This window comes from Manis javanica, chromosome 6, assembly GCF_040802235.1.
Source record: "Manis javanica isolate MJ-LG chromosome 6, MJ_LKY, whole genome shotgun sequence".
Lineage (NCBI taxonomy): Eukaryota > Metazoa > Chordata > Mammalia > Pholidota > Manidae > Manis > Manis javanica.
Window position 1 is genome coordinate 148,709,835 of NC_133161.1, and position 25,646 is coordinate 148,735,480.

Sequence of the window (25,646 nt, forward strand, 5' to 3'; positions counted from 1 at the left end):
TATACTCTTTCCTAACATTTGTCAAGTGCATTTTCTTCAACAATCGGATGATCATGTATCTTTTTCTCCTTGATTCTGTTACTGTGGTTTATTACATTGGTTGGTTTTCTTACTGGTTTCCTTTTATGTTATTGGCAATAGTGTTCTCTTGGCACCCATTCTCAAATGTTTGACTGACCTTATCTCTTCATTCAGTGAGATGTTTACATCTACCTTTTCATGTCTTCTACCAGCATCCTACCTGTCTCATCACATCTGGCCTACTCAGGAGCCCTGCAACTCATGGTTAAGCTGTCTTTCCCTAGTGTCTCCCACCTTGCACTTGTTCACATATGCTAGAATAACCCCATTAAAGTACCTTTTTCCCCCCTCATATTTCTTCCCTGCTGAGGAACCTGTATGATTTTTTTCACTGTTCATCAGATCAAGTCTAAACTCATCCTGACGTTTAGAACCATTTTTGATCCAACCCCGCATCCCCTCCCTGGGCCCTGTTATTTATCAAAAGTAGGAACTGCCCACTGAGACCCACCTAGTAATAACTTAAAATCTTACTGTTGTTAGCTTTCTAAAACTATAAGCATGTAAATTGGATACCTTCCCCCATGTTTTCCTTGTTTCTCAATTAACCTTAACAATGTATTGCTGACAGTGGCATTTTCTTTAATTTTTGAAGATGGATTCCATATGACCTTATTGTCTTTACAGCTTCCTAGCCTCATTTCTTGTATTTGGTTGGGCATATATTCAAAGAGATGAAAAGAATGTTGCCTTAATGTGTTTTAAAGTAAGGAAAACGCAAGTTGCAGGACCTGATATGAAAGACATATATTCATTTGCCAAGACCATTTCTGGAAAGGTCTTTCAGAAACGATTAACAGTGGTTATTCCTGGGAAATGGGACTGGGATGGGAAGAAGAGAGAAATTTCCTTTTCATTTTATAACTTTTGTGCTGTTGGGATTTCTTAGAACATTTGAAAAAAGGAGATGAAAAAATTTTTTTAAGTAAATAATGTTTAGTTCTTTTTCTCTTGCTTTTAATTCCAGTTAAAACCCCTCTACACTGAATGGTTAAATTTTAAAAGCTTAATCTTAATGCTTTTTAAAAACTTTAAGCCAGGTGATAAACTGAAACAGGCGTTTTTGTCACGTACCTACTTTTTGCATTATTAAAACAAGTCATCAAGTAGCCTGTTTCTGGAGATTTACTTATTTCTACAAAAAACTGCTATTTGTCATTTTTAGGCAGCCATATCCTTACGGCACGTTTGGGTTCTGTTTTGTGAGTCAGTTGAACCAACGTGGAGTTGTTGGCAGGAAAACGGAAGGACCACCAGGGCTGTGGCGGGTGGGCTGGCAGGCAGGGCCTCGGGGCATCAAGAACCTGCTGTCCGCACTGGGCTCTGGCGTTGCTGCTCTGTGTCTTCTTTGATTCCTAAAGGTCTCCTTTCGCTTTCCTTGGGTACTTAAGTTTTATTTAAAATTGGAAAACCCGATCTTTAATTTTGGAGGGAATTTTATTAGGCTTGTGTTGGTACTTCTTGGGAATAAAGGAACAGTTATCAATCATTAGTTTTAAATTTAGAAATATGTTTGTACAGGCAGACAGTTGAGACTAGGACGTGGGCACGAGAGTGATGGAAATAGCAATACTGTTTGAGAGACAGATAGTCTGGAAGGCTCCTTGTTACAGGGCCAAACTGGGTGTTTTAAAGCTAAAATTCTTAATTAGTAGGCTCACGAATCTGCCTTATGCAATCAGAGTTTTCATTTAGTTGCAGTAGTATTATGCCAGTTACTGTTTATTACAAAACCTTGATAGCTTCGTGTCTTGTCTGAATAACCCTGTTTATTGCTTATTATGGATAAACTGTTGTCTTTACTTTAAGAAAAGCTCAGTCCTGAGAGGCGACCTGATTGCACCAAAGCCACCAAAGAGCTGAGGTCCAAAAGCCCAGGTCCCTTCTTCCTGGAGATCTGTGTGTGCCCGTCTTTCTTCCCTGCCTTTGGGCAAGAAAAAGACATTCCTTTTTGTTCTGTGAAAACAATGTGGATTAGCTAAGGAAATGCAAACCTGTTGGGTCTTGCCAGCTCCGTGGCTTCACTATAACCGGGGCACAGGCTTGTCTTGTCCCGTGCTGGGTGTGTACTATACATACCATCGTAGTTAAGGTGAAGTTAATATTTCAGTTTCCTTCCTGTGAAGCTCTAGGAGAAACTTGAGTTAGTAATACAGTAGGATCCTAATGAGTTGAGTTTGTCTGTTACTGTGAAATTAACATTTAATATATAGTACATATCAAGATTGGGGTTGTGGACACTACTGAGAACTTAGGTTTAGCTAAATATTGATGATAGACTGAATTGAATCATAGCAGTTCTTCATAGGTGTCAGTAGCATAGCTTAATCCTTGTGAGATCTGTTATTCAGACTCTTAATAAGTTACCTTGGATTTGTCTTTTTAATTCAAGATATTTGATGACAAAGTAGGTTTTGTAAACCTTAGTTTCCTAATTTGCACAATGAAGGTAATGATTCTTGCCTTTTAGGGTGAATAAAAGGATTACATGTATTTGAGACATCTAAGGTTCTGCACAGAGGCGTTCCGTAATGTTAGAATCATTATCAGCCCTGCCCTATGGATAATGCTGAACAATTCTTGCCTTTACAGGGGCAAGAATTTCATGTTTAAAATGATTAGAGAACCACATGATTAGAAACACCAGGAGAAGACAGTAAGTACCATTCATTCACAAACTCCTTCCTTCCATCAACATGGGAGGTTGGAAAGGGGAGGAGAGATATGGGATGGACCAGAGTTCTTGGGAACAGCTTTAGGGAGGAAGTAAGATGAGTATAAACCTTGACTGTAGGTTGGCATTCCATGGTTAAACGAATATAGGAGGTATTGCTAGAGATAATAGTAATTATACTCCAGTAACTCTCCCAAGAGGTGAGTTTATGAAGTAAGGAGTTGAATAGGAGAAAAGCTTGAGTAGGTCAAGGTGGAGTCAGATAACAGTCCTTGTGTAGCAAGATGAGGAATTTGGATACAGATTAACATGTAGGACAGTGTTCTTGGAACTGTACAAAACAATTTTACAATTGTCAATCTGCCCAATAGCTTTTTAAAAAGGGAAACTGAGTCTATTATCCTTGCCTGAGAATATTCTAGATGTATTAATGTCCACTGCTACCTGCTACAAAGTGGAGAAAGAGGAGTGGGGCTTTCTTCAACCCACAGAAAATACAATGACTAGTAAGTACCTGTATTTCATCAATGTGCATTTGTTTGGCGTCCAAGGGTCTCTGACACCGAGGCGTTCCTTGCAGTGCCTGTCATCAGTTGCAGGCGTGACAGTCACTGCTGCATACGTGTGGGCTTGGTGATAGCTGTTCCTCCTGTCCTGACAGCAGAGTTACGTGTAGGGCTGGGGCCACGTGGTTAGGGTGCTTGTCACTTAAAATATTCTTTAAAAGATCCCACTGTGATTCAAGATTTAAAAGACAAAATTGTGTATGAATAAAGGCATAGAAACGTAACAGCAGAGTATAAATTTGATTTTAATTTGAAGTGAAATATTTGTCATTGGAGGAATGATTAAAGTTAAATTTTCTTGCAATGCTATAAATCAAGTGATTTATGGGACCTAAGAAAGAAAGATACCATAGGTGTAATGACTTTGTTACTAAGAAAAATACAGAAGAATTGCCTTACATGCCAGGAACACACCTGTAAGCAGGAGAAATTGCTGTATTTCTCAACATAAATAAATTTTAGGGCTGCAGGAAGCTGGTGTGACCAACTCACATTGTCTCCTAGGCCTATTGTGAAGGTGTTATGTCATGGTTTAAGTGGCAAAAGGTTTTCTCCTTCGTGGTTGTGGGGAAAATGCAAGTTTCTATGGTCAGGGCCTCACCTGACCCTAAACCACTTGATGATGGAATTGGCCTGCTGGGCGGAGGCAGAGAGGAGGTAGATTACAGACCTGCAGACTTCTGGATGCAGATGCGATTCTAGTGCGCGACCTACCTCTGGGAAAATAAATCTGGGTATAAACCCTTTTACCCCAAGAACATTCTGTTGTCATTCCTCTGTCTCACTGAATCCATAATGAACTTGCCTAAGGCTGAAACCCACAGGTGAGACACGTGTGCCTAAAACAATGGTGCTTTTTGTCACCAATGGCACCTTAGCTTTAGTCCAATTTAGTATTTTTTTGAGGTTAGTTTGTTTAAAACTGATTATACTACTAGAAACTTGTTAAGATTCAAAGATCAAGGTCAACATACAAAAATAAAATATTTGCCTTGTTTGCAGTAAGTAGCACTCTTGCCTGTTTTCTTTGTCTTCTTAGACACAGCGTAGCATAGAGGTGGGCGTGAAGACCCTGGGGTCAGGGGCCTGAGGTCTGATCTCAGCTCCACCCCTTACCAGCAATAGCCTTCAGTAAGTTACTTAGCTTCTCTGTGCCTCAATTTTATGTCAAATGGGCATAGTATCTATCTCACAAGTTTGTTACGAGAGTTAAGTTAGTTAATACCTGCGAAGTGTTCAGAACAGCACCTGGCTAAAAGTAAGCAATGTGGGTTAGCCATTATTTCTTATTGGGAGAGTAATTTGAGGTAAAGATGTGATTATCAATCCCATTTTACCTTCTTGGTTCCATTTTAGGGTTCATATGCTACTCATTTCATGCTCTTGATTACAGACGTCCCTGATGTAACGGTGGCTGGATTTAATGATTTTTTGACTTAAGGATGGTGAAGCCATGTGCATTCAGTAGAAACCATGCTTTGAGTTTTGAATTGTGACATCTTCCCAGTCTGGTACTGTCCCCTCTGGTGAGGCAGGCAGGGTGGCGAGCCGCAGCTCTGGGTCAGCCACGCAGTCACGAGGGCAGACAGCCTGGACGCTCAACCCCTGGGCACCCGTGCAGCCCTTCCGTTTCTCACTTTCAGGACAGAATTTATACATTACATGAGACAGACAGTCAGCACTTCATTCCAGAACAAGCTTCGTGTGAGGTGACTTTGCCCATCTGCCAGCCCATGCATGTGTTCAGAGCACGTTTAGGGTGGGCTGAGCTAAGCTGTGCTGTTTGGTACGTTAAGTGTTCTAAGTAAATTGAAAAGATATTTTCAATTTACGATGGGTTTATCAGGACATGATCCCATTGTAAATTGGGGAAGATCTGTGTTTTCCACCCATTTTTGGGCATACTGATTTTGATTTTTTAGAAAATTGTATATGATTGAGACACATAGATTCACAGACTTTTAAACTAAAACCAAGTTTGAATTAGTTTGGAAAAATAACTTTTTAATACTTTACTTTCCCAACACCCCCATGTTTGTTCTCAGTGTTTTCCAAGCCTAGGTCTGGACACCGTTTAGCCTGAGAGCCGCGCTCCCGGGCACTGACTGCCATTGGCAGGACTCTGCCTCACAGGCTGCTGGTCTCGGCAGGTTTGGGTTCCGTTCCTGCCTGTGACTAGGACTGAAAGACTGTTGATGCTTTTCTGAGGATGGCACCAGGGGTGTTGCAGTTATTTCTGGCTGTGTGATACTGAAGTTTGCGCTGGGCCCTCAGCTGTTGAAGAGCACAGGGTGCTGTTTCTCTCATAGCTGGCAGTGTCTGTTGCCCCCAGGAAACATTACTAACTGAACGGATTGGGGCTTAACTCTAGGACAGCCTTAGGAATGGTAAAATTACATTCCTTCTCACTGAATTAAATTTGAAATACTCCGTTTTCATTATTCCTCTGAAAGGTCATTATGTGTTCAGTTGGGCCAGCCAGTTGTTTAAATTGAGCTTACTTGTAAGTAGTAGGTGTTTTGTGTTTGTCTTTGTGCAAAACAGGATAAAATATTCTGGTGAAGAATTTAAGACTGAAAAGGAATTATAAACTGATCCTGTAGTAGCTGGAAGTCAACAAGATAGGTTTTTCCATGATTCAGATTAGTGAAATGACAACATTCCATAGTTTGTTCCCTCTGGAATTTGACTTATAATTCAGAAAATTCTAGCTTTATCTATTTAAGCAGTCAAACCTATTATATATAATGGTAGTGATATCATTTGTTAATTATACAATTGGCAACTTATCAGTGAAAAATGATACACACAAATGGCATGTGCAGTGAAGCTTAAAATAGCACATCTTCACATCCATGCAAATTCCCTGGACTCCCTGTGACCTACTTATGTACAGCTCACAGAGAGAAACCTGAGGCACTGTTAAGTGTCCATTTAGGCTAGAATATTCCCTTTTAATGTTGTATATACTTACAGTTTTACTGTTTGCTCATATTCTGCAAATGCCCAAAGCAGTTGGCATTATTAAGCTTTTAGAAGAGTAATGGACTTGTTATTCCGGATTGTGTCTGACAGTCAGTGCCTTGTTGCTTGGAGCTTGTTGGTTCTTTTAAGTAGAAAATGCAGGTCTCAGGCTTGGTTGTCCCAGATGATTGTACTCTCTAATGTAACCAGGTTTACTTTCTGACTGACATTTGTCTGTGTTTTTTTTTCTTCAAATGCAGGGGTGCCAAATGCTGTTAAATCAACTGAGAGAAATCACAGGCGTTCAGGACCCTTCTTTTCTCCACGAAGCTCTGAAGGTTGGTTTCAAATCCCCTGTCAGTCACAAGTGTAATACAGTTCCTATCATAGTCACATCAGTTCAAGCCCGTTTTATGTCACAACAAAAGCAGGGTTGGGACAGGAGCTCTATAGGCCAGATGACCCAGTATGTTCACCATGTAAATTATAAGGGTGGGGGAGTCGGGGATGGGAGAGACTCCCAGCGAGGGAGCTCTGCAGGGTCTTTACCCTGCTGGGCAAAAGAGGTTTAAGAAACCTAGCAACTAATCACATTGTATAGACTTTTGTGGATCCGGACTAAAACTAAAAAATACTTGAGTCAGGGAAGTTTGCACTGGTGATTTGATATTAAAAAGCTTGTCACTCTTCCTTAAGAGGAATGATTGGGTCATAGCAGTGTGTAGGTTCTATTTTTTAAAAGGTACATTCTGAAATGTTGACTGATGAATATAAGATGCTTAGGAATTACTTTGAAATATCTGGGAGAGGATAGGCAGAACGTGAAAAGAGACTGAACAGGCTCGATAATTGTTGAAGCTGAGTGACGGGTACGTGGATTCAATTACGCATTCTCTCTGCTGTTGTGTATGTTAGAGAGTCTTCCTGATAAAAAGTTAGAAACAAATAGCACAGGGATCTCCACAACAGGATCTGGTAACTGCCTGGCACTTTTACTATAGAAGCTGACTTCATTTGGAATCTCTCTGTTAATTGCCAGACACTGTCATACTGTGAAACTGGGAGAGCAGCGTCTGGAGCAGTGAGAATGAGGCTCCTCTGGGTTTTGTTCCTGTTTGCATGTTGGGTGAAATCTGAGCATGGCAGCTCCCTGCCTGTACCTGGGAGCCTGATGTGCCCTTTAAGCAGATTTACTGTTCTCCATCATGCTCTTTTCTGCTTTCTACCCTAGAATGTGCCCAGACACACTCAGTATGTCACCTGGGTAGTAAGGAGTCACACCCGAAAGCTAGCCCGCCGCTCACTTTAAATGCTGTGACGCTTCACCTCGAGTTTCTCTTTCCTCCCATCTGTAGGCCAGCAATGGCGACATCACCCAGGCAGTCAGCCTCCTCACTGAGGGGAGAGTTAGGGAGCCTGGTCAGGACACTGTTGCTGCAGAACCATCTGAAGCAGAGGGAAGTGCTGCCAGCAAAGAGATAATAGCAAGTAGGTGTTTTGTCTTGGCCCTGCTCTGTACTAGCAGAAAATGAGATGAGTGCATGTCCTATCAGTCACAACAACCCTTTGGAAATACTGGTAATAATAGCTACGTATTGAACCATCGCTATGTGCCAGACATGCTTCTAAGCTCTTACATGGATTCACTCATTCGTTTGTTTATTTGTGCATTCAGCATTTAAGCGAACTTGCCACGTGCCAGGCACTCTTTAAGGCCTTGGATGTGAGTAAAAAGAATCAGGTAGCCCGTCTTCATGGGGCTTATTTTTCCTGGCGGAGACCAGAAAGGGGATCAGTGAGGCATAGAGCATGTGAGTATGGTAGGTACAGGATGGCAGGAGAGGGATGAGGCAGGTGCCGGGGAGTGACTTGTGTGTAGGATGGACCTTTGAGGTGATGCGGAGGTGGTGAGGGAACAGGTCCTGGGATACAGTTGGGCCTGCTCGCTGGGCGGCAGGGAGCGGAGCCGAGGAGCAGTGAGTGAGGGGGGCGGGAGGAGGGAGGCCACAAAGGCAGCAGGAGGCAGATCCTGGGAGCCTCCTAAGTGCGAGGCTCTTCCTCTGAGTTCAGGAGCTAAATTTTATTGTAGTGGCATTGATTGATCTTTTTTGATGATTTATGCTTTTTGTTTAAGAACTGCTTTACCCTGAAGTCATGAGATAGTCTCTTATATTTTCTAAAACTGTTATGTTGTGCTTTTCACATTTATATCTTCAGTTCATCTGAAATGGATTCTTTTGGTAAGGCATAAGGTAGATTGCCCAGCCAGCCCCCGGCCCCCCATATGCTACTCAGCTTTTATTGAAAAGACTGTAGGTACCCACTGATCTGTGGTATCAGCTCTGTATTATATGGGATTTTCATGTTTTCCATCCTATTTCATTGAGTATCTGTTTTTAATTCTTTGGGACACATACCTAGTAGTGGAATTGCTGGGTCATGTAGCAATTCTATACTTAATTTTTTGTTTTAGTATTTCTAAAAGAGGACTTTTTTATAGCTGCAACATTGTCACACTTTAAAAATAATAATTCATTAATCTCATCAAATGCTAGTGGAGAAATTTCCCTGGTTGTCCCATTAATAATGTGTTTGCACTTGGTTTATGAGAATGATGATCCAAATAACATTTAAACACTAAATATGTTTGAAATGTCTTTTAAGACTCTCTCTTTATAAATTCCACCTCTCTTCACTTGCAATTTAATGTCCAAAGAAATCAAGGCCTTTGTTCTGTCAAATTTCACAGAATTGTTCTGGAATTTGCTGATATCATTCCAGTGGTACCTTCTAGTGGATTTTTTTTGGTCTCCTGCTTTTCCTATAAACTTAGGTGCTCAGCTGGCGTGACAGTGTCGTAGGTAGTGTCATGTGTGTATCTTCTGTTTTATCACACCAAGAAGCAGATAATGTCTAGATGCCCTCTTTTAGTGTTGTTAAAATCATTAGTGTGTTCAGATATAGTCAGCTTGATTTAAATGTTACACAATTCTCCACCTGGTGTTTTCAGTAGCTGTTGGTATTTGCCAAGATTATTTTATTGGAGATTTCAGAACGACAATTCTATCATTACTTCATAATTTAGTTAGTTGGAGTTCTTTTTTTAAAATGTGGCTAAAAAACACATAACATAAAATTTACCATCTTAACCATTTTAAAATGCACAGATCAATAGTGTTAAGTATATTCACATTGTTGTGAAACAGATCTCCAAAACTTTTACATCTTGGAAAACAGAAATTCTGAACCGATTGAATAGTCAGTAACTCCCTATTCCCTTCTCCCCTCAGCTCCTGGCAGCTATCACTCTTCCTGTCTCTGTGATTTTGACCACTCTGAGTGCCTTGCATAAGTGGGATCAGACAGTATATGTCCTGTTGTGACTGGCTTATTTCACTTAGCATGATGTCTTCAGCGTTCATCTGTGTTGTAGCAGGTGCCAGAGCTTCCTTCTGTCTGAGGCTGACTAGTACCCCCGACACTTGCTTTACCCATTTTTCCATCAGTGGATTTTGGATGCTTCTACCTCTTGGCTTTTGCGAATTGTGATGTTTTGAACATCATGTGCAAATGTCTCTTTGACTCCGCATTTTCAATTCTTTTGGATATATACCCGTACAAGAGATTGCTAGGTCATGTGATGGTTCTATTTTTAGCTTTTTGAGGAGCCTCCATACTGTTTTCCATAACAGTTGCACCATTTTAGTCCTACCAGTGATACACAGGGTTCCAGTTTTTCTTCATCCTTACCACACTTGTTATTGTCTGGGTTTCCTTGATAGGCATCTTAATGGCTATGGGGTGCGATCTCATTTTGGTTTTGGTTTGCTTTTTCTCTGATGATCAGTGATATTGGACATCTTTTCATGTGCTTGTTAGACATTTGTATGTAATGAACACCTATTCAAATCCTTTATCCATTTTTTAATTGGGTTATTTAACTTTTTGTTTGTTGAGTCATAGGAGTTCTTTATATATTCTGGATATTAATCTTTATCAGATATATGATTGTCAAATATTTTCCCCAATTCTATGGGTTGCTGTTTCACTCTGTGTGATTGTATCCTTTCATGCACAAAAAGTTTTCTAAGTTTGATTTAGTCCTGTTTGCAAGATTTTTGTTTTTGTTGTCTATGCTTTCAGTGTCAGACCCAAGAAATCATTGCTAAGTCCACTGGTAGGAAGCTCTCTCTGTTTAACTTTTGGAGGAACTGCCAAACTTAATTCTTCAAACTTCCACAGCAGCTGCACCATTTTAGATTCTCATGAACTATACACAAGGCTCCACTTTTTTTCCACATCCTTGCCAACTCTTGCTATTTTCTGTTTTTCTTTTTGGTATGTGCCATCCTAGTGGGAGCGAAGTGGCATCTCACTGTTGTTATGATCTGCATTTCCCTGATGGCTAATGATGTTGATGTTGAGGGTCCTTGCATGTGGTTATTGACCATTTTTGTATCTTCTTTGGAGAAATGTCTATTCAGATTCTTTGCCCACTTACAAATTAGAGCTATTTATCTTTTTACTATTCAGTTTCAGGAGTTTTTAAAATATATTCTGTACATGTGTCCCATGTCAGATACAGTTTGCAAAAATTTCTCCCATTCCATGGCTATCTTTTCACTTTCTTCATGGTGTCCTTTGAAGCTCAAAGGTGTTTTATTTTGATGTCAAATTTGCCTTTTTTCTTTGGTTGCTTGTGCTTTAGTGCTAAGATGCCACTGCCTGCTCTGAAGTCTTGAAAATTTACACCTGTTTTCTAATAAGAGTTGGTAGTTTAAGCTATTATCTTGAGGGAGTGATCAACTTTGAGTTCACTTTTATAAATGGTGTGAGGTAAGAGTTAATAGTCATTCTTCTGCATATGGATATCTGGCTGTCTCAGATCCATTTGTTGAAAAGATACTTCCGTATTGAAGTGTCTTGGTGCTTATATCAAAAATCAATTGAACATAAATGTGATGGTTTAATTCTGTTCCATTGATTCTGTCCATCCATCTATGTCTTTCCTTAATGCTAGTAACGTGCAGTCTTAATTACTGCAGTTTGATATTCTTTGTGAATTTTTCTTTTTTAAATTAAATGTTCTTTGTTGCTTATATGTAGAAATTCACTTAACTCTTTGTACACTTAATCCTGTTGTTGTAACTATTTTCTACAGATTATTTTGGGTTTCCCTCATGGCTGATCATTATCTATGAACTACGACAGCTTCGTTTCTTATTTTCCAATCGTGTGTTTTAAGATTTCTTTTATTTTCGTATTGAACTGGCCAGAACTTTCAGAGCCGTGGGTGAATGAAGGCTTGGTAGTGGACACCTGTGTCTTACTTAGTCTTAGTCTGAAGAAATTGTGTTTAACATTTCACCTCTAAGTATAAAGTCTGCCGTGGGCTTTTCATGGACACTCTTTCTCAGCCTAAGAATATTCTCTTCTCTTCCTAGTTGGCTTGGAGTCTTTATTTCTGAATATATGTTGAATGTTACCAAATACTTTTTGCTATATCTATTGAGATGATCATTTTTTTCCTGTAACTATTAAGATAGTTAATTTTACTGGTCTGTTCTCTAAAGTTAACTCAATATTTCATTCCTGTAATGAATTCAACGTGGTCTTACTATATAACCTTGTTTTGTACATTATTGGGTTTTATTTGCTGATATTTTGTTATTTTGCATCTGTGATCCTGTGTGAGTTTTGTCATTTTTTCTTTCTCCCTATTCTGGACTGGTTTGGATTATACCAAGGATATATATTATGCTGGCCTTATAATTGAGTTGAGGAGCATGTTCTCTGTTCTCTTCCATGGTTTGTGTGAGATTGAAAATATTTGTTCCTTGAATGTTTGAAATCTAGTTGATAGGTTTTCCAATGATTAAGTGAAGAGACTGTTGAATACGGGATATGTATTTTTGACTCTGTGGAAGAAGACTGCATAATTGGGTATTTGATTAATTTCATTTTAGCTACTTGTAAATGTATATCATTGGCTAGTCTTAAGGTTACAGGGTAACAGTAAGTTACTCAGTTGCCTGGGGTGGAACCCCTGAGCCGGTTCAGTGAGAGCTAGGGAGTACATCTGGTTTTGTGAACACTTTTGCCTTTTTCCCTGCAGTACAAACAGAAGGGCAGTGTTCCCTGCATGTAGACTAATTAAATTTCTATTTGTCTTACAGAAGTGATAGACCTTACTTGTGATAACAAAGATGATCTTCAGGCTGCCATTGCTTTGAGTCTACTGGAGTCCCCCAAAATTCAAGCCGACGGAAAAGATCTTAACAGGTTATTGATTGAATTTACAATCTTCACTCCCCACATTAATGTGTAACTCACAGGCAGTAGCTCCTTAATGCCGATGAGGAGCAATTCTTTCAAGTGCCTTCAATTGCATCTAATGAAATTTCTATCAGGAGAAAATTTTGATTCACATAGCTTACACTTTGGTTCATTTTTTTGAAAAGCCTAAGTGTGATGAGTATGATAAGGGTCTTTGGGTAGAAGCCTGCAAGGTTGTGTAGCTCACAATTGCTAGAGGGCAAACCCTGTATGTTTCCTGTATAAACTTGGAGCCTTTGTAAATTTTGAGTTATGTTGTCGGCTCTTTGAAAATGAAAGTTATCACTCGGCTACCCTGTCTCTAGGGGTATATTTTTTGAATCGGTACTAATTTGGTGATTGCCTGATACTGTTCTCGGACATACAGTTCCAAGGGGCCTGTCAGTTTCCAGACGTGTTTATTCCCTCACTGCTGAGGTCTTTCAGGGAAACAGAGCCAGGTTTTGTGTGCTAGGCAGTTTGGAGGCTCTGATCTTTAGCAGAGGGTCATTCTTGCCTCCCTCAGTGGCAGGGTCTGCGACAGAGTCCTGCTGTAGTCATAGTCAAGTCTCAGCACAGTTCTGTCGTGGGCCTGCTTAATCATGATTTCTGTTATGGAGGGATTAACCTCTTTATGTTTAACGCTTACTTTTCACCTAAATTATAATCTTACAGTTACTGTATAGCCATTGTTTACCTAGTAATTCATGTATCTGGCATTTTGAATCATCCAGAAAAGGTCACTGCATCCCCCATAGAGCATACCATTCTTTATGTTTTTTCTTTCTTGATATGTGATATGTTGGCACAATATAGGATACATGAAGCAACCTCTGCAGAAACTAAGCGCTCAAAGAGAAAACGCTGTGAGGCCTGGGGAGAAAATCCCAACCCTAACGACTGGAGGAGAGTTGATGGTTGGCCAGTTGGGCTGAAAAATGTTGGCAATACGTGTTGGTTTAGCGCTGTTATTCAGGTATGATATTTCTAAGAGAACTGTGCCTTCTGGAAATACCTTCGTAATCTATTAAACTGAAATGTGAGAGACATAGCTCTAAAAATGCAAACAGATGTATAACACGGGAGGGTTTTCCCCGTAGCATTACTGTGTTTTGGCTGCTCTCTTATATTTGGGTTTTGTGCTCTCATGTCTAAATTGAGCGGTACTGACCATGATACTCTGTGGTCATAAATATATTGAGTTAGGGGATCAGCGTTTAGTGAGTGATGTCTCTCAGCAGAGCAGAGGTTCATAAGGAGAAATCAGTTGTTGTGAGGCAATTGTGGCACCCAGGCAGGAAGTGACGATGGCCTGGATTAGAGAAGTGGCGTGAGCCATGGAAGGGGAGAGGTAAAGACATTCCATGAAGCTCCAATTAGAGGACACTTAGGAGAGAAATCTGCAGGTTTGTTACAGCAGTTGGATATAGAATATAAGCAAGGGAGAGCAGAGAAAGACCCAGGCTTTCTAGCTCGAGTAACCAGGTGAATTGTAGTGCCCTCGACCCTGGAGGAGATAATTTGGGTGTGTTAACAGTGGGATTTCAGCTCAGCTTGACACATGCTGAGTTTGAGGCACCCATGGAGGTGCCATATAAGCAGTCACCTGTGTGGACCTATAGTTCAGTAAACAAAGTCTGGGCTACAGATACAATTCTGGGATCAGTAGCATATAGATGCTCATAAAGCGAGGGAGTAGATGAATTCCCCTAGAGAAAGGGTCACCTCTCCAGAATTATTTCACAGGCATCTTAAACCTAACATGGCCCCAGTGCAGCACTTGATCCTGCCTCTGCTGTCACCTTCGTGCTGCTTAACATCCACCCATCTGCTCAGCCAGGAATGAACCCTCCCCTCCTATACATAAAATCCATGGATTCATTCACCTTACCAGGTGCCTGGTACTGTTTCAGCACTGGGAACATAGCAGTGAACAGAATGAAGCCCTTACTCTCATGGAGTTTACTTTGGGAAGAGTGGGACAGGCAGTTCCAAACTATGTGTCGGGTCGTGATAAGTGCCATAAACACGAATGAATGGGGGCAAGAGGAGCTAGAGATGGAAGGAGTGCTGCTTATGCAGGATGGTCACGTTCGGTCTTTCTGAGGAGGTGGGCATTTGGGAGGTGAGGTCATGAGCTACATGGCCACACAAAGAACACTGCAGACAGAGGGAAGGCAGGTGAAAAGACCCAGGTTCGGGAGCTTGCTTAATGTGTTGAGAAATAGGAAGAAGGCTAGAACTAAGTGAGCAAGGGTGGGGCGGGGGGCACAGACCACAAGGAGGCCAGAAGGGTAGTGGGTGCGAGGCTGGGAGCCTGGGGTCATGGTGAGGGGTTAGGGGCTGTAGATGAGGTGCAGAAGTATTGGAAGGTTTGGAGCAGAGAAGTGATGTGGTCCTACTTCCTTTTCAAGAGGATCTCTGGCATCTGTTTTAAGAATAGAATGTAAGAGGAAGGCAATGTGGAATTAGGGCCATCGGTCGGTTCTTAGAATGAGACTGAGAGATCGAGGAGCCTCTCTGGATTCACGTCCTCGGCCTTTGCTCCCCGGAGAGGTGCTGGAAAGAGTCAGAGGGCAACTGAGAAAGCTCTCTGAGAGAGCATGAGAGAACTGGGTGTGGGGCACGCAGGGAGGGATCGGGAAGAGCGTGAGAGGGAAAGGGGGAGAAAACAGTGACCCCAGGTTAAAGCTGTAAGAGTTTCAGACCAGCATTTCTTCCTCTGTGAAATGAACGGCCGTGTTCTGAGACAGGGAGAAGTGACAGCCGGATACTGACAGGGCGGGAACCGGTAGTGGGGTCTCCCGGCCTTCGCAGGTCTGCTTGGCACTGACGCGTGGAGCTCTCGGGAGGGCCTGCTTTCGTCAGGCCTTTCTGAGCAGTTGTCTGGAATTCTTCAATGGAAATTAGATTCCTGTAGGTTGGAGAATTTGCTGGGTATGATGCAAGGAGAAAAAGGCAGTTCAAGAATCTCACAAAGGATAATTGAAGACCATGGGATCCAGCCAGGTAGATGGAGAGATGGAGACAGGAGGGAACTAATGGTCCGGGCGGGGAAAGAGGTCGGCTTGCTTGGGTTCCTGGTGAAGCCCAAGAATAGATGTCCTGTGCACAGTGGAACACATGAGCCAGAAGAGGGGTGCGGCTCAAGAGGGTGGTCTTCCGACTTGTAACCGGAGAATTGGCAGCTTCAGGTATGCACGTCCTGGGTGTGACTGGGTGTGGGTGCAGAGATGGAATGGAGGCACATGTCACTAGAGATAAGATGCTCAGGAAGCCAAGGGGTCCCTGGGCTGAATGGATGTGCCTCTGTTGCCCCAACAGATGCTGGCCGAGCACCTGCTGCACGTCCCGCACTGCTCCAGGCCCGTGAGACACAGCAGTGGGCAGAGCCGAGGCAGAGCATTGCCTCAGGAAACTTAAACTCAAGACAGAGAAGGAATAATAAACTGAAACACTAACTGGTTGAATAAATAAATAAACTTATAAGAGATGTTAGACTGATGGGTGTGATAGCAAACAGCAGTGGGCGGGAGTGTGGAGCTGCTGCAGGAGGGCTGGGAGCCGGCCATGCGCAGGCCGTGTCAGGACAGGCTTTGCAGGGGCCAGACTGGAGCTCCCCGGTGTGCAGGAGGCAAGGGGGTGAGCCGGGCAGTTGTGGGGAGAACATTCCAAGTAGGAAAACTGCCATGTGGCCCTCAGGTGAGATGGAGTCACTGCAGGCTCTGAGCAGAGGCGTGATGAGCGCTGACCTGAGTTCTAAAAGGCTCCCCCCTGGGGCCACTCCGAGGGGAGAGGACCCGGGGCAGCGAGGACACAGGTGGGGGGCGCTGGTAAGGAGACTCACGTGGGGTGATGGTGACCTGGGCCAGGCTCCTCGCCATGGAAGGAGAGAAGGGTTGGATTCTTGGTTTATTCTGAAGGTAGAGCTGGCAGGATTGAGTGTGCACCGGAGTCACCCGGTAAGGGTGGCCAGACCTGGGGTACTAGGAAGAGCTGTCACCTGCATTGTGCCAGGAGCTCTGTTTTGGTCTGCCAGGGAGACCATGTGTAGTGACCCAGGTGAGCAGGGAGGGCAGTGGATTGGAGCACTTGACAGAGACTGAAAGGGAGGAGGTGGTTGTAAACAGCACTCACAGGCATAGTCCAAGGGGCTTTTTACCATTTGCTGTGGAAAGGATTCAAAGATTGTTCTGAATTTCTAAACTTTGATGCACGGAGGAGGAGAATGTAATTAAGTGATAGAGTACAGGTGAAGAGGCAGATGCTGGAGGAATTGGGAAATGTAGTATCAGCTCACACTTCTGTGGTCTTTAAGAATAATAGCATCTGTAGGGAAAGCCAGAACAGAAGTCCCGGAAGTCATGGGTCAGCAGAGCAGGAGGGAACCCAGAGAGAATGCGAATGTGCTTGGGCAGCCAGGTGAGGCAGAAAGAGGGGAGGGACCTGATAGCCGAGCAGCGCAGGCCTGGCTCCAGAGAGAGCTTGGGTCCAGGGGTGTGGTCGGAGTTCCCTGGTCGCGCTCACCCTGCTGGTTGAATCCCTGTAGGGCCTGTGATGGAGTGAGGGGAGTTGGAGCCTGTTTTCTGCTGAGGTCGTTGCTTTAGGAGTTCCACTGTGCAGGCATGAGGGGTTTTCTAATTTGAGGAGTATGTTGGGATGAGGTGTTTTATTCATAGAAGGGACTTTTTTAAAACATTAACTCTCAAAAGATACTCATAATGAGAAATGTCTGATTTAGAAACAATAAAAAGAATTCCTCTCACTAATTCTGCTGGCCAGATACCTGCTGTTAAAACTTTAAAAAAATGCAGTACTTAGGATGAAGAGTGGAGGAGAGGAATCACTGCTGTGGTTGCCACCCAGCTTCGGAAGGGACGTTACAAACCCTGTAGACAGAGTCCCTGCTGGGCCCATCTAGCCACCCCCCTCCCCACGGATGTGACCACAGCGCATGTATCCCTAAACAAGAAAAGGACGGCACTCTTCTCTGCAACTTTCTGTCAACACAGAATGTTTCTGGGACTGTCCACACCGATACATGTAGCTCTTGATCGTTGATGTTCACTGCAGTGTAGCAGTTCATTTTATGAAAGTGCTTTTTCCACACTATTATTTTCATGACTACATAATAGTTATTGTATAAAAGCACTGTAGTTTATTTAAGCTATTCCTCTTGTGAGCCATTAGGCTTTTTCCAGTTTTTTCCTAAAAGGATTAACATTCTTTCAGCTAAATTTTTATTATTATTTCCTGAGACATAGCAGAAACACAATTACTAGCTGACCATTATACATACTTTCAAAATAAAAGGAACGTTTCCCCTCTATCTGGGTGATGCCTTCACGAGTGTGTACACATGTCAGAATGCGTCAAACTGTTCACTGATGTGTGCTTTTTGTTGTATGTACCTCAGCATAAAATAAAAACTTTCAAAGAAAGGATATGAATCTATTTCTTTCTTTCAGTCTCTCTTTCAGTTGTCTGAATTTCGAAGACTCGTTCTCAGCTACAGCCTGCCGCAGGATGTGCTGGAAAGTTGCCCGGGCCACACAGTGAGTCGGGGTGGGGGATCCTCATGCTGCTTTGTCCCCTTCCTCCAGAGGACAGAGGAAGGAGGTTGTGGCCAACACGGATGACTGTGTTACTCTTTGGCTTGTGCGGATACTTGTTTTCATATCCAAATGGCTCTTTTTCCTTCTTTGTGATGACAAATAAGGGTTTGCAAAAGTGTAAAGTTAAGTAGGATTAAAATAAGAAAAACTGTTCCAAGGAAGCGGTGAGCTGACAGCCTCCGCTCTTCTGCCTCTGGGTGGGGGATACAAGAACGCCTGCTGGTCTTCGCCCCCCACTGCTTCGGCCCTTCCCAGATTCCACCTTGGGGAGTGCACTTCCCTAGCGGGTGGTGGGGGCAGCAGCTGCAGGAAGTGGGCATTTTTGTTTTTCTGGCAATACTCTCTCTCACTTCTGCATAGATATTCTTTAGCTTAGGGTAATCCTGTACACAAGTCTTATCAGGGTACCTACAGCGTAGTTTGAGACCTGACTCTGGTTTCCTCTAGGTAAAATGAATTAGGGAGTGATCATCGGTAAATCTCTTTATGTGTTCTGATTTTCCAAGTGAGAGGTTATAAAAGTACACGCTGCTGTCTTTCCTACAGGAAAAGAGGAATCTTGTGTTTATGCAGGAGCTTCAGTATTTGTTTGCTCTGATGATGGGATCAAACCGCAAATCTGTAGACCCTTCGGCAGCCTTGAATCTCCTCAAGGGCGCGTTCCGGTCTCCCGAGGAGCAGCAGGTACAGGGGGCCTGTTACTCTGTGTCTTCCCCCAACTCTGTGCAGCTTGAAGTCATGCCTTGTTAGTAGTGGCACAATGTTGCTTTATTCAACTGTGTAATAAGCTGGGGACCTGACGGAGCAGGACTGTGGGTGTGGCATTGGCCCTTTTCAAGCAGATGGTGAAGGTGTGGGGTCGGGGGACTGGCAGTCCTGAAGAGAAGAGGAAATAGTGGTGTCTAGAGTAGAAATATTCAGGGGCTGTTGAAGGAGAAAGGAGAGTGGAAGATGTCTCATGAATCATAGCAGAGAGTCACCAAGAAGAGTAACACCCTTTGCAGGTTTGTCTCCGACTGACCGGACAGAAGTCCTATTTTTAAAAGTACCTCATCCTGGGTTCTGCAGCTTTTCTGAACAATTTTTATTTTCTCGACATTAGTACTTTCCATCCCAACCTTCCATTAAAAATCAAAAGTGTTAACTATCAGAGTAGCTTCTTCCTCATAAAATTTATTTTTTCTATCTGAAGGTCCTACAGTTCTACAAAATTCTCAACATTTTATTAAAGTTCTTCTTTCATTCCCTTCTCCATTGATATCTCATATTGTTCTAGAGGACTACAGTCTGTTACTTGGATCTTTTTTAAGGCCTACCTGGAAGATTTTGTTTGTCACAGAGAGATGTGGGCTGGAGGTGGTAGAGTAGTTTCCTCCTGGCCACGACTTCGTCAGGTCGCCCCACGGGCCTTCTTTGTTATTTGTAGTAGCTGGGGTCCAGTGTTCTCATATCTTCATGATGTTTGGCCTTAAAAAAGAATTGTTTCACAGTGATAGAATCTTAGTCATGGGTGGGATATGGGCAGCTTTTCATTTCCCTGAGTATAGTGTTGGGCCTAATTCTTGGCCATTTATACCTCTCTTATAGCAAGATGTGAGTGAATTCACACACAAGCTCCTGGACTGGCTGGAGGACGCATTCCAACTGGCTGTCAGTGCCGAGTGAGTGCCGAGCACTTGTTTGCCCATCCCTCCTGCTCACGGAGGCCCAGTGAGAACCATGACACACAGGAAATCTACTCTTCTCAAGTAGAGCTTGCTGGTTTTTACCAAACCTCATGGGGTGACTGCTCAGATATTTGTCACTGTGCATAGATAGCCCTTGCTGAAAAGGCCATCACTGTTAACTTTGTTAAAGACACAGCCTGTCTGTAAAATGTATTGAAAGGTCAAATAAGTCCTAGATGTGAACATGGTGTATAATATGGATACATTAAATTTAATCATTTCAGTCACTGACAGAAGTGAAATTCAGGGCAAAAAGTATAAGTATCCTTCACCAAATACAGATGCCGAGAAACATGTTTTCTAAGTTGTTTTAACCCTAAGCAGAAGGAACATATATCATAAAACAGCTTTGCAAATAAGCAACTTACATAGTAACAGTTTAAGGTGGGCTTGTAGCAATAAGCTATTTTCATTCAGTTTCTAACCTGCCACTAGGAACCTTTGTTGTGTTCACGTGCAGAATTGCTCAGAGGGTTCGTCCTTACATCTGTGCTGCCTCTGTGCCTGTGTACATCCGTCACTGGGTATGGGTGCACACGTTGGGTATATGCAGACACATGCTCTCCTCATAGATTTGCAGCTCCGTCTAGCTGGGGGTCATGCCTGCTGTCTTTTTGTCTTCGGATCAGCACAGTGCCAGGCATGTGCTTGCTCAGTGAGTATCTGAACTGAGCTGATCTGTTACTTGTTTCAGGCCTGTTCTTTGGGGTGGCTGAAAGCGTGCTGCTTTTGCTTCTGAGTGGAGATTAGGGTTAGTGTCGTGCCTGTCTGATCCAAATGATGCAGAATTGCCTCCTTTTTCCAAAAGCAGCAATCCCAGGAACAAATCGGAAAATCCAATGGTGCAGCTCTTCTATGGCACTTTCCTCACTGAAGGGATTCGTGAAGGTAAATCTCTGCCTCTAAATGTGTCCGTTCTAGACTTGGGACCGACCATGTCTGTACTACTGTGTCCCTCCTGGCCTCCCTGTCCAGCCCGCCCTTTGGGGACACAGTGTAAGGAAAAGGCCTGAGAGTCAGAGAAATCCACGGGTGAACATCGGTTCTGCCTCTGGATCTGTGTGTGATTGTGGACGAGCTGTGTGGGTTCCTGGACCCACAGTCTCTTCGTCTGTAACATGGGCCCAGTGTTTAATCTCAGAGTCGTGTGAAATTGTATAATATTCATACAGCTTGGTCTAGTATTCACGTCAGACACAGAGATATTACTCAGTTTTCTCTGTGTTGTTTTTCCCGATGTAATACCAGATTTCAAAAGGTTTTGCTGAGTCAGACTACTGGACATACTTGTCTATTATAGAGGCTTATCTAAGCTGCATCGTGGACGTGAAACTTATTTTTTAACTATGGAGAATTTTTAAGCCCATATAAACAGAGCAGTACAGCCCCCTCCCATGAACCCACATACCGTCACCATTAGCCGATGGCCAGTCATCCTGCATCTACACCTCCGTCTTCTTTTACCGCGCCTGTGTTCTTTTTAAAACAATCCAGTACCACCATCACTCCAAAAAAAATAGCATTTCTTAATATCAAATATCCAAGTGTTCAAATTTCTAATTTGTTTCTTAATTTTATATAGAGGAGGTGGGAGAGTGTATTTATTTTTATTTTGTTTTAATCAGGATCCATATGTGGATAATTTGTGATTGGCTGATTTATCTTTTAAGTTACTTTTCAAAACCTGTAGACCACCCCCACCCTTTTTTCCATGAAATGTGTGTTTTCAGAAACCAGGTTGGTTGTTCTCTACTTGCTCGTGTCTGAAATACTGCTCCTGGCATCTCCACACCAGAGCTGAGCATCCCCTTTGTCCCCTGTGTGTACCTGGGCGGCTGGATCCAGAGTTTGACCAGACTGAGTTGAGGCAGGGCTTTTTCGCAAGACTGATGCACTGTGGTGGGGTAGTCCTTGGTCAGGAGGCACATAATGTCTGGTCGTGTCTTTTTGTGATGCTGGCAGTTGTGACTGATGAATGCCCAGATCCACAGGTTCACTGGTGGTCGCTCTGTGGGCTCAAGTGTGCTAACTAGTGCTCAGCAGGTTGCTGAGTTAGGAAGATACGGCCCCTGTGGTGCCAGAAAAAAGGCTTTAGAGAGCAGCTGGGATGTCCTTTTAAAAGCCATCTGTCTCTTGGCCTAGGAAAGCCCTTCTGCAACACCGAGACCTTCGGCCAGTACCCCCTTCAGGTAAACGGTCATAGCAACTTGGACGAATGTTTGGAAGGGGCCATGGTAGAGGGTGACATCGAGCTGCCTCCTCCCGATGATTCAGTGAAGTACGAACAGGAGGTGAGTCAGGTGTCTTTATTTGCTGCACCTGTGACAAAGCTGGCTGAGTAGCAGTGAGCTCCTCGGCGGACTGTTTTCTCATCGTGTTTTAATAACTTCACACTTAACAGAACTTGAACTGGTCTGAGGTCTCTCATGAGCTGATATGAATTAGTGAGCCTTAGGGTTTGATAGACGAATTCTAAAGGCATGAATTTGCGTCAGGCATGTACAGACAGCCTGCTGCTCATGTTCTGAGTGTGCTCGGGTCTCTCTCTCCATTGAAGCCTGCCCGCAGCGGAGCAGGGGCCCACTACCTCTGTGTTTTTGGAGGGTGGAAGTACAGCGATTAACTCCTATGGTGCGCTGTTTAGGATGTTTTCCCTATTACACTATTTACTGTTCTCTGCTTTTTAAAGTTTTTCAGATGTAATATTTGGGTATTTTTGTGGGTTGGAAAGAAGGGGGAAGGGAGACCAAGGGTAATTGGTAGCTCAGCACCCCAGCTGGGATTAAAAATTAGTTCTGTTTGCAGTGTAATTGTCAGCAGCACAGCTTGACTTATCCTCCTTCAGCTTACACTTTGAAACAAAACTGTGGCTTCTCTGAGTGCAACTCAGTAGGCAGGAGAAAGAAGAGCTTCCTTGAGTTAAGCAGGGAGCCCAGCGTGAGCCTTGTCGGAGTGCGGGAGCTTTAGAGCTGCTTCCCAACCCCCCCACCCCCAGGTTTGGCAGGGAAAAGGCTCATCCTGACAGGCATGGCACATGTGACGTTGTACGTGCATGCTGTACAGAGGAGGAGTGTTCCTTAGCCACGTGGGTCTAGGGAGACCTTTATTCAAGAGTGAGAACTCTTCTAAACAATAGATTATCATGCCCGTTTTAATTTAGCTGAGGGGTAGTCACACAGGCTACCTGGATTCACCTCATGCCCACAGGGGAATGTGACAAGCAGTGGCTGTTGGCACCTCTGGCAAAGTGAATATTTAAAGCTGTTCATACAGACTTCCAGCATACAGATGAATTGAACAGAAATACATCTCCTAGTTTAGCTTTTCCTGATCAAGGATCAGGGACAGTTCACGTCACTTTTTTATAAGTAGTGCTTTCCTTTTTGGAACTCAGGGTAACATTGTAGGTTGATTTAACTGGGTCCCTTTTGAGACATCTGTAAATTCTTGGAATTCAGAGATTTTCTCAGAAACTTGAGAAGTCGTAATCATGAGGCTAATTGAAGTTTTCTTTTTGGAAATAAAGGGGATTCAAATTATGCTTTAATAGACTATAAATAAACTGTATAATACATCTACACATATTAGTCTTTTTAGTTGGTTCAAGACAGTCTTCTGAGTTACATGCTGCAACAATCAATTTCTAATTCTTTGGTTATATTCTAATTCTTTGAACCTCTTTTGAATACTGATGACTTAATGAATGAATTCCTGGTTCAGTTTGCATCTTTAAAGGGAGGATGATAGTTGAATTAAATGCTGTTGATTGGCTCATAAATTTGTAGTCTTGAGGAGTGTTTAACCATATTCTCTAAGAGGGTAAGATTCTAAGTGGTCGTGTTAGTGTTTAAGATTAAAAAAAGCTCTGGTATGAGTTTGATTTGAATATAAAATCTGTAATAAAAGAAAAAAGTTTGATGAGGGATGTTTTAAATCTGGCTATTACTGTTTCCTAAAATTAACTTCTTCTACATTTCTATTCCTGACATAGCGTTGGTTTACAAAGCTACCTCCGGTGTTGACCTTTGAACTTTCAAGATTTGAGTTTAATCAATCCCTTGGTCAGCCAGAGAAAATTCACAATAAGCTGGAATTTCCTCAGATCATTTATATGGACAGGTGGGTGCTAGGCCGATCATCTCGGGGTGTTGCAGCAGTGGAGGTAAGCCTGTGCCAGGTGTACGCATGTAGGACTCACCGGGAGGTCTCGGTAATGTGCCTCTTTGGGTTCAGTGGGTCTGCGTGGGGCCAAGAGTGCATCTCCAAGGCATTCTCAGGGTGACGCTGGTGAAGCTTCTGACCTCTGGACCACAGCCTCAGTAGCTAGCCTGTTGGCGAACGCCCTGTTAATGTTGGGATGAGGGACAGCATGTGGAATAGCCACAGTGCTTTTCTTTGTAATCTGAATACTATTTGTATTCCTGAAAAAAAAAGTTTTTGATAGACTTACAGTATTTTAAATCTTTTAAATTCTTAGGTATACAGCCAATGAGTTGTGACAAACCACTGTCAGTCAAGATGCAGAAACAGTGCCATCACCCAAGAAGCTCTCTTGTACCCCATTGCAGTTGTTCCTTCCCTGACCCCCAAGCCCCTGGTGACCACTCACTTGTTTTCTGGCCCTGTAGTTTTGCTGTTTCTAGAAGGTCATAATACTGACATGAGTATTCAGTATATGCCCTGTGTGGCTGTCCTCTTTCACTGAGGATAATGTTTTTAGGATTTATCCATGTTGTTGCAGTGATTTGTTCCTCAATACTATTGAGTAGTATTCCTTTATGTGGATATACCACAATATTTTTTCCATTTATCAACTGATACACATTTCATATGTATCCAGTTTGGGCTATTTCGAGTAAAGGTGCTATGAACATTCACATAAAAGTCTTGGTGTGGTTTTTAGTGCTTCTGGGTGAAATACCTATGTGTAAGATTGCTGGGTTGTATGAAAGTATATGCCTAACTTCATAAGAATTTCCAAATTGTTTTTTAAAGTGACCGTACACTTTCACATTCCTCCCAGCAGTCTGTGAGGGCTGCATTTGCCCTAAATCCTCACCAGTGACTCGAATTACCAATCTTTCTAATTTTAGCTATTCTAGTGGGTTTGTAGGAATATCTTGTTTTTATTTTGATTTATATTTCTCTGATAACTAATGATGTTGAACATCTTTTCATGTGCTTAATTGATGGTCATGCTTATATTTTTTTGGTGGGATGTTCAAATCTTTTGTCCATTTTTAATCGGGTTATTTTATTTATACTGAGCTGTAAGAAATCTTTATATATCTTGGATACGAATCCAGTGCCACCTGTCTGCGTCTGAATTCTCCATTTTCTTGCCAGTGCCTGTGGAAGAGCGGGAGGCCTCAGTTGCGTGTGGTTCGATGTGTCGCTTCCTCTTCTGTAGTTTGTGCTTTTGTGCTCTAAGAAATCTTTGCCAACCCAAGGTCACAAAGGATTTCTTCTATTTTTTTCTAGAAATTTTGTAATTTAAAACTCTCAAATTCATGTCTGTGGCCCAATAGATTCTATTTTTATTTATAGTATGAGATCAGGTGTTTTTCCTTTGTTTCTGTTTTTTCAGGAGGGGAAGGAGGCATGTGGATGTCCAGTCATCCCAGCACCATTTGCTGAAATGACTGGCCTTCCCCCCATTGAATTGTCTTTGTACATTTGTCAAAAATTAATTGAACATATACTT

General features: G+C 42.7%; 1 protein-coding gene across 16 annotated transcripts in view; it reads left to right on the forward strand.

Annotated features, from left to right (window-relative positions):
• The window catches only part of USP28 (ubiquitin specific peptidase 28), a 59,355-nt gene that overhangs the window by 13,944 nt on the left and 19,765 nt on the right, over positions 1–25,646 (forward strand). For 9 of the 16 annotated variants that reach the window (XR_012132772.1, XR_005054295.2, XM_073239761.1 and 6 more), the window contains exons 2-11: positions 6,546–6,623; positions 7,641–7,773; positions 12,462–12,567; positions 13,417–13,576; positions 18,069–18,155; positions 18,762–18,899; positions 19,803–19,876; positions 20,751–20,830; positions 22,085–22,233; positions 23,934–24,061. Coding sequence is in view for 14 of the 16 variants with exons in the window: in XM_073239761.1 (XP_073095862.1) it covers positions 6,546–6,623; positions 7,641–7,773; positions 12,462–12,567; positions 13,417–13,576; positions 18,069–18,155; positions 18,762–18,899; positions 19,803–19,876; positions 20,751–20,830; positions 22,085–22,233; positions 23,934–24,061 (1,133 nt within the window). In the remaining 2 variants the exon portion in view is untranslated. Of the gene's footprint in view, positions 1–2,673; positions 2,738–4,747; positions 4,767–6,545; positions 6,624–7,640; positions 7,774–12,461; positions 12,568–13,416; positions 13,577–18,068; positions 18,156–18,761; positions 18,900–19,802; positions 19,877–20,750; positions 20,831–22,084; positions 22,234–23,933; positions 24,062–25,646 lie in introns of those variants that run through there. The other 7 variants (XM_036992779.2, XM_036992785.2, XM_036992787.2 and 4 more) reach the window with 5 other exon arrangements.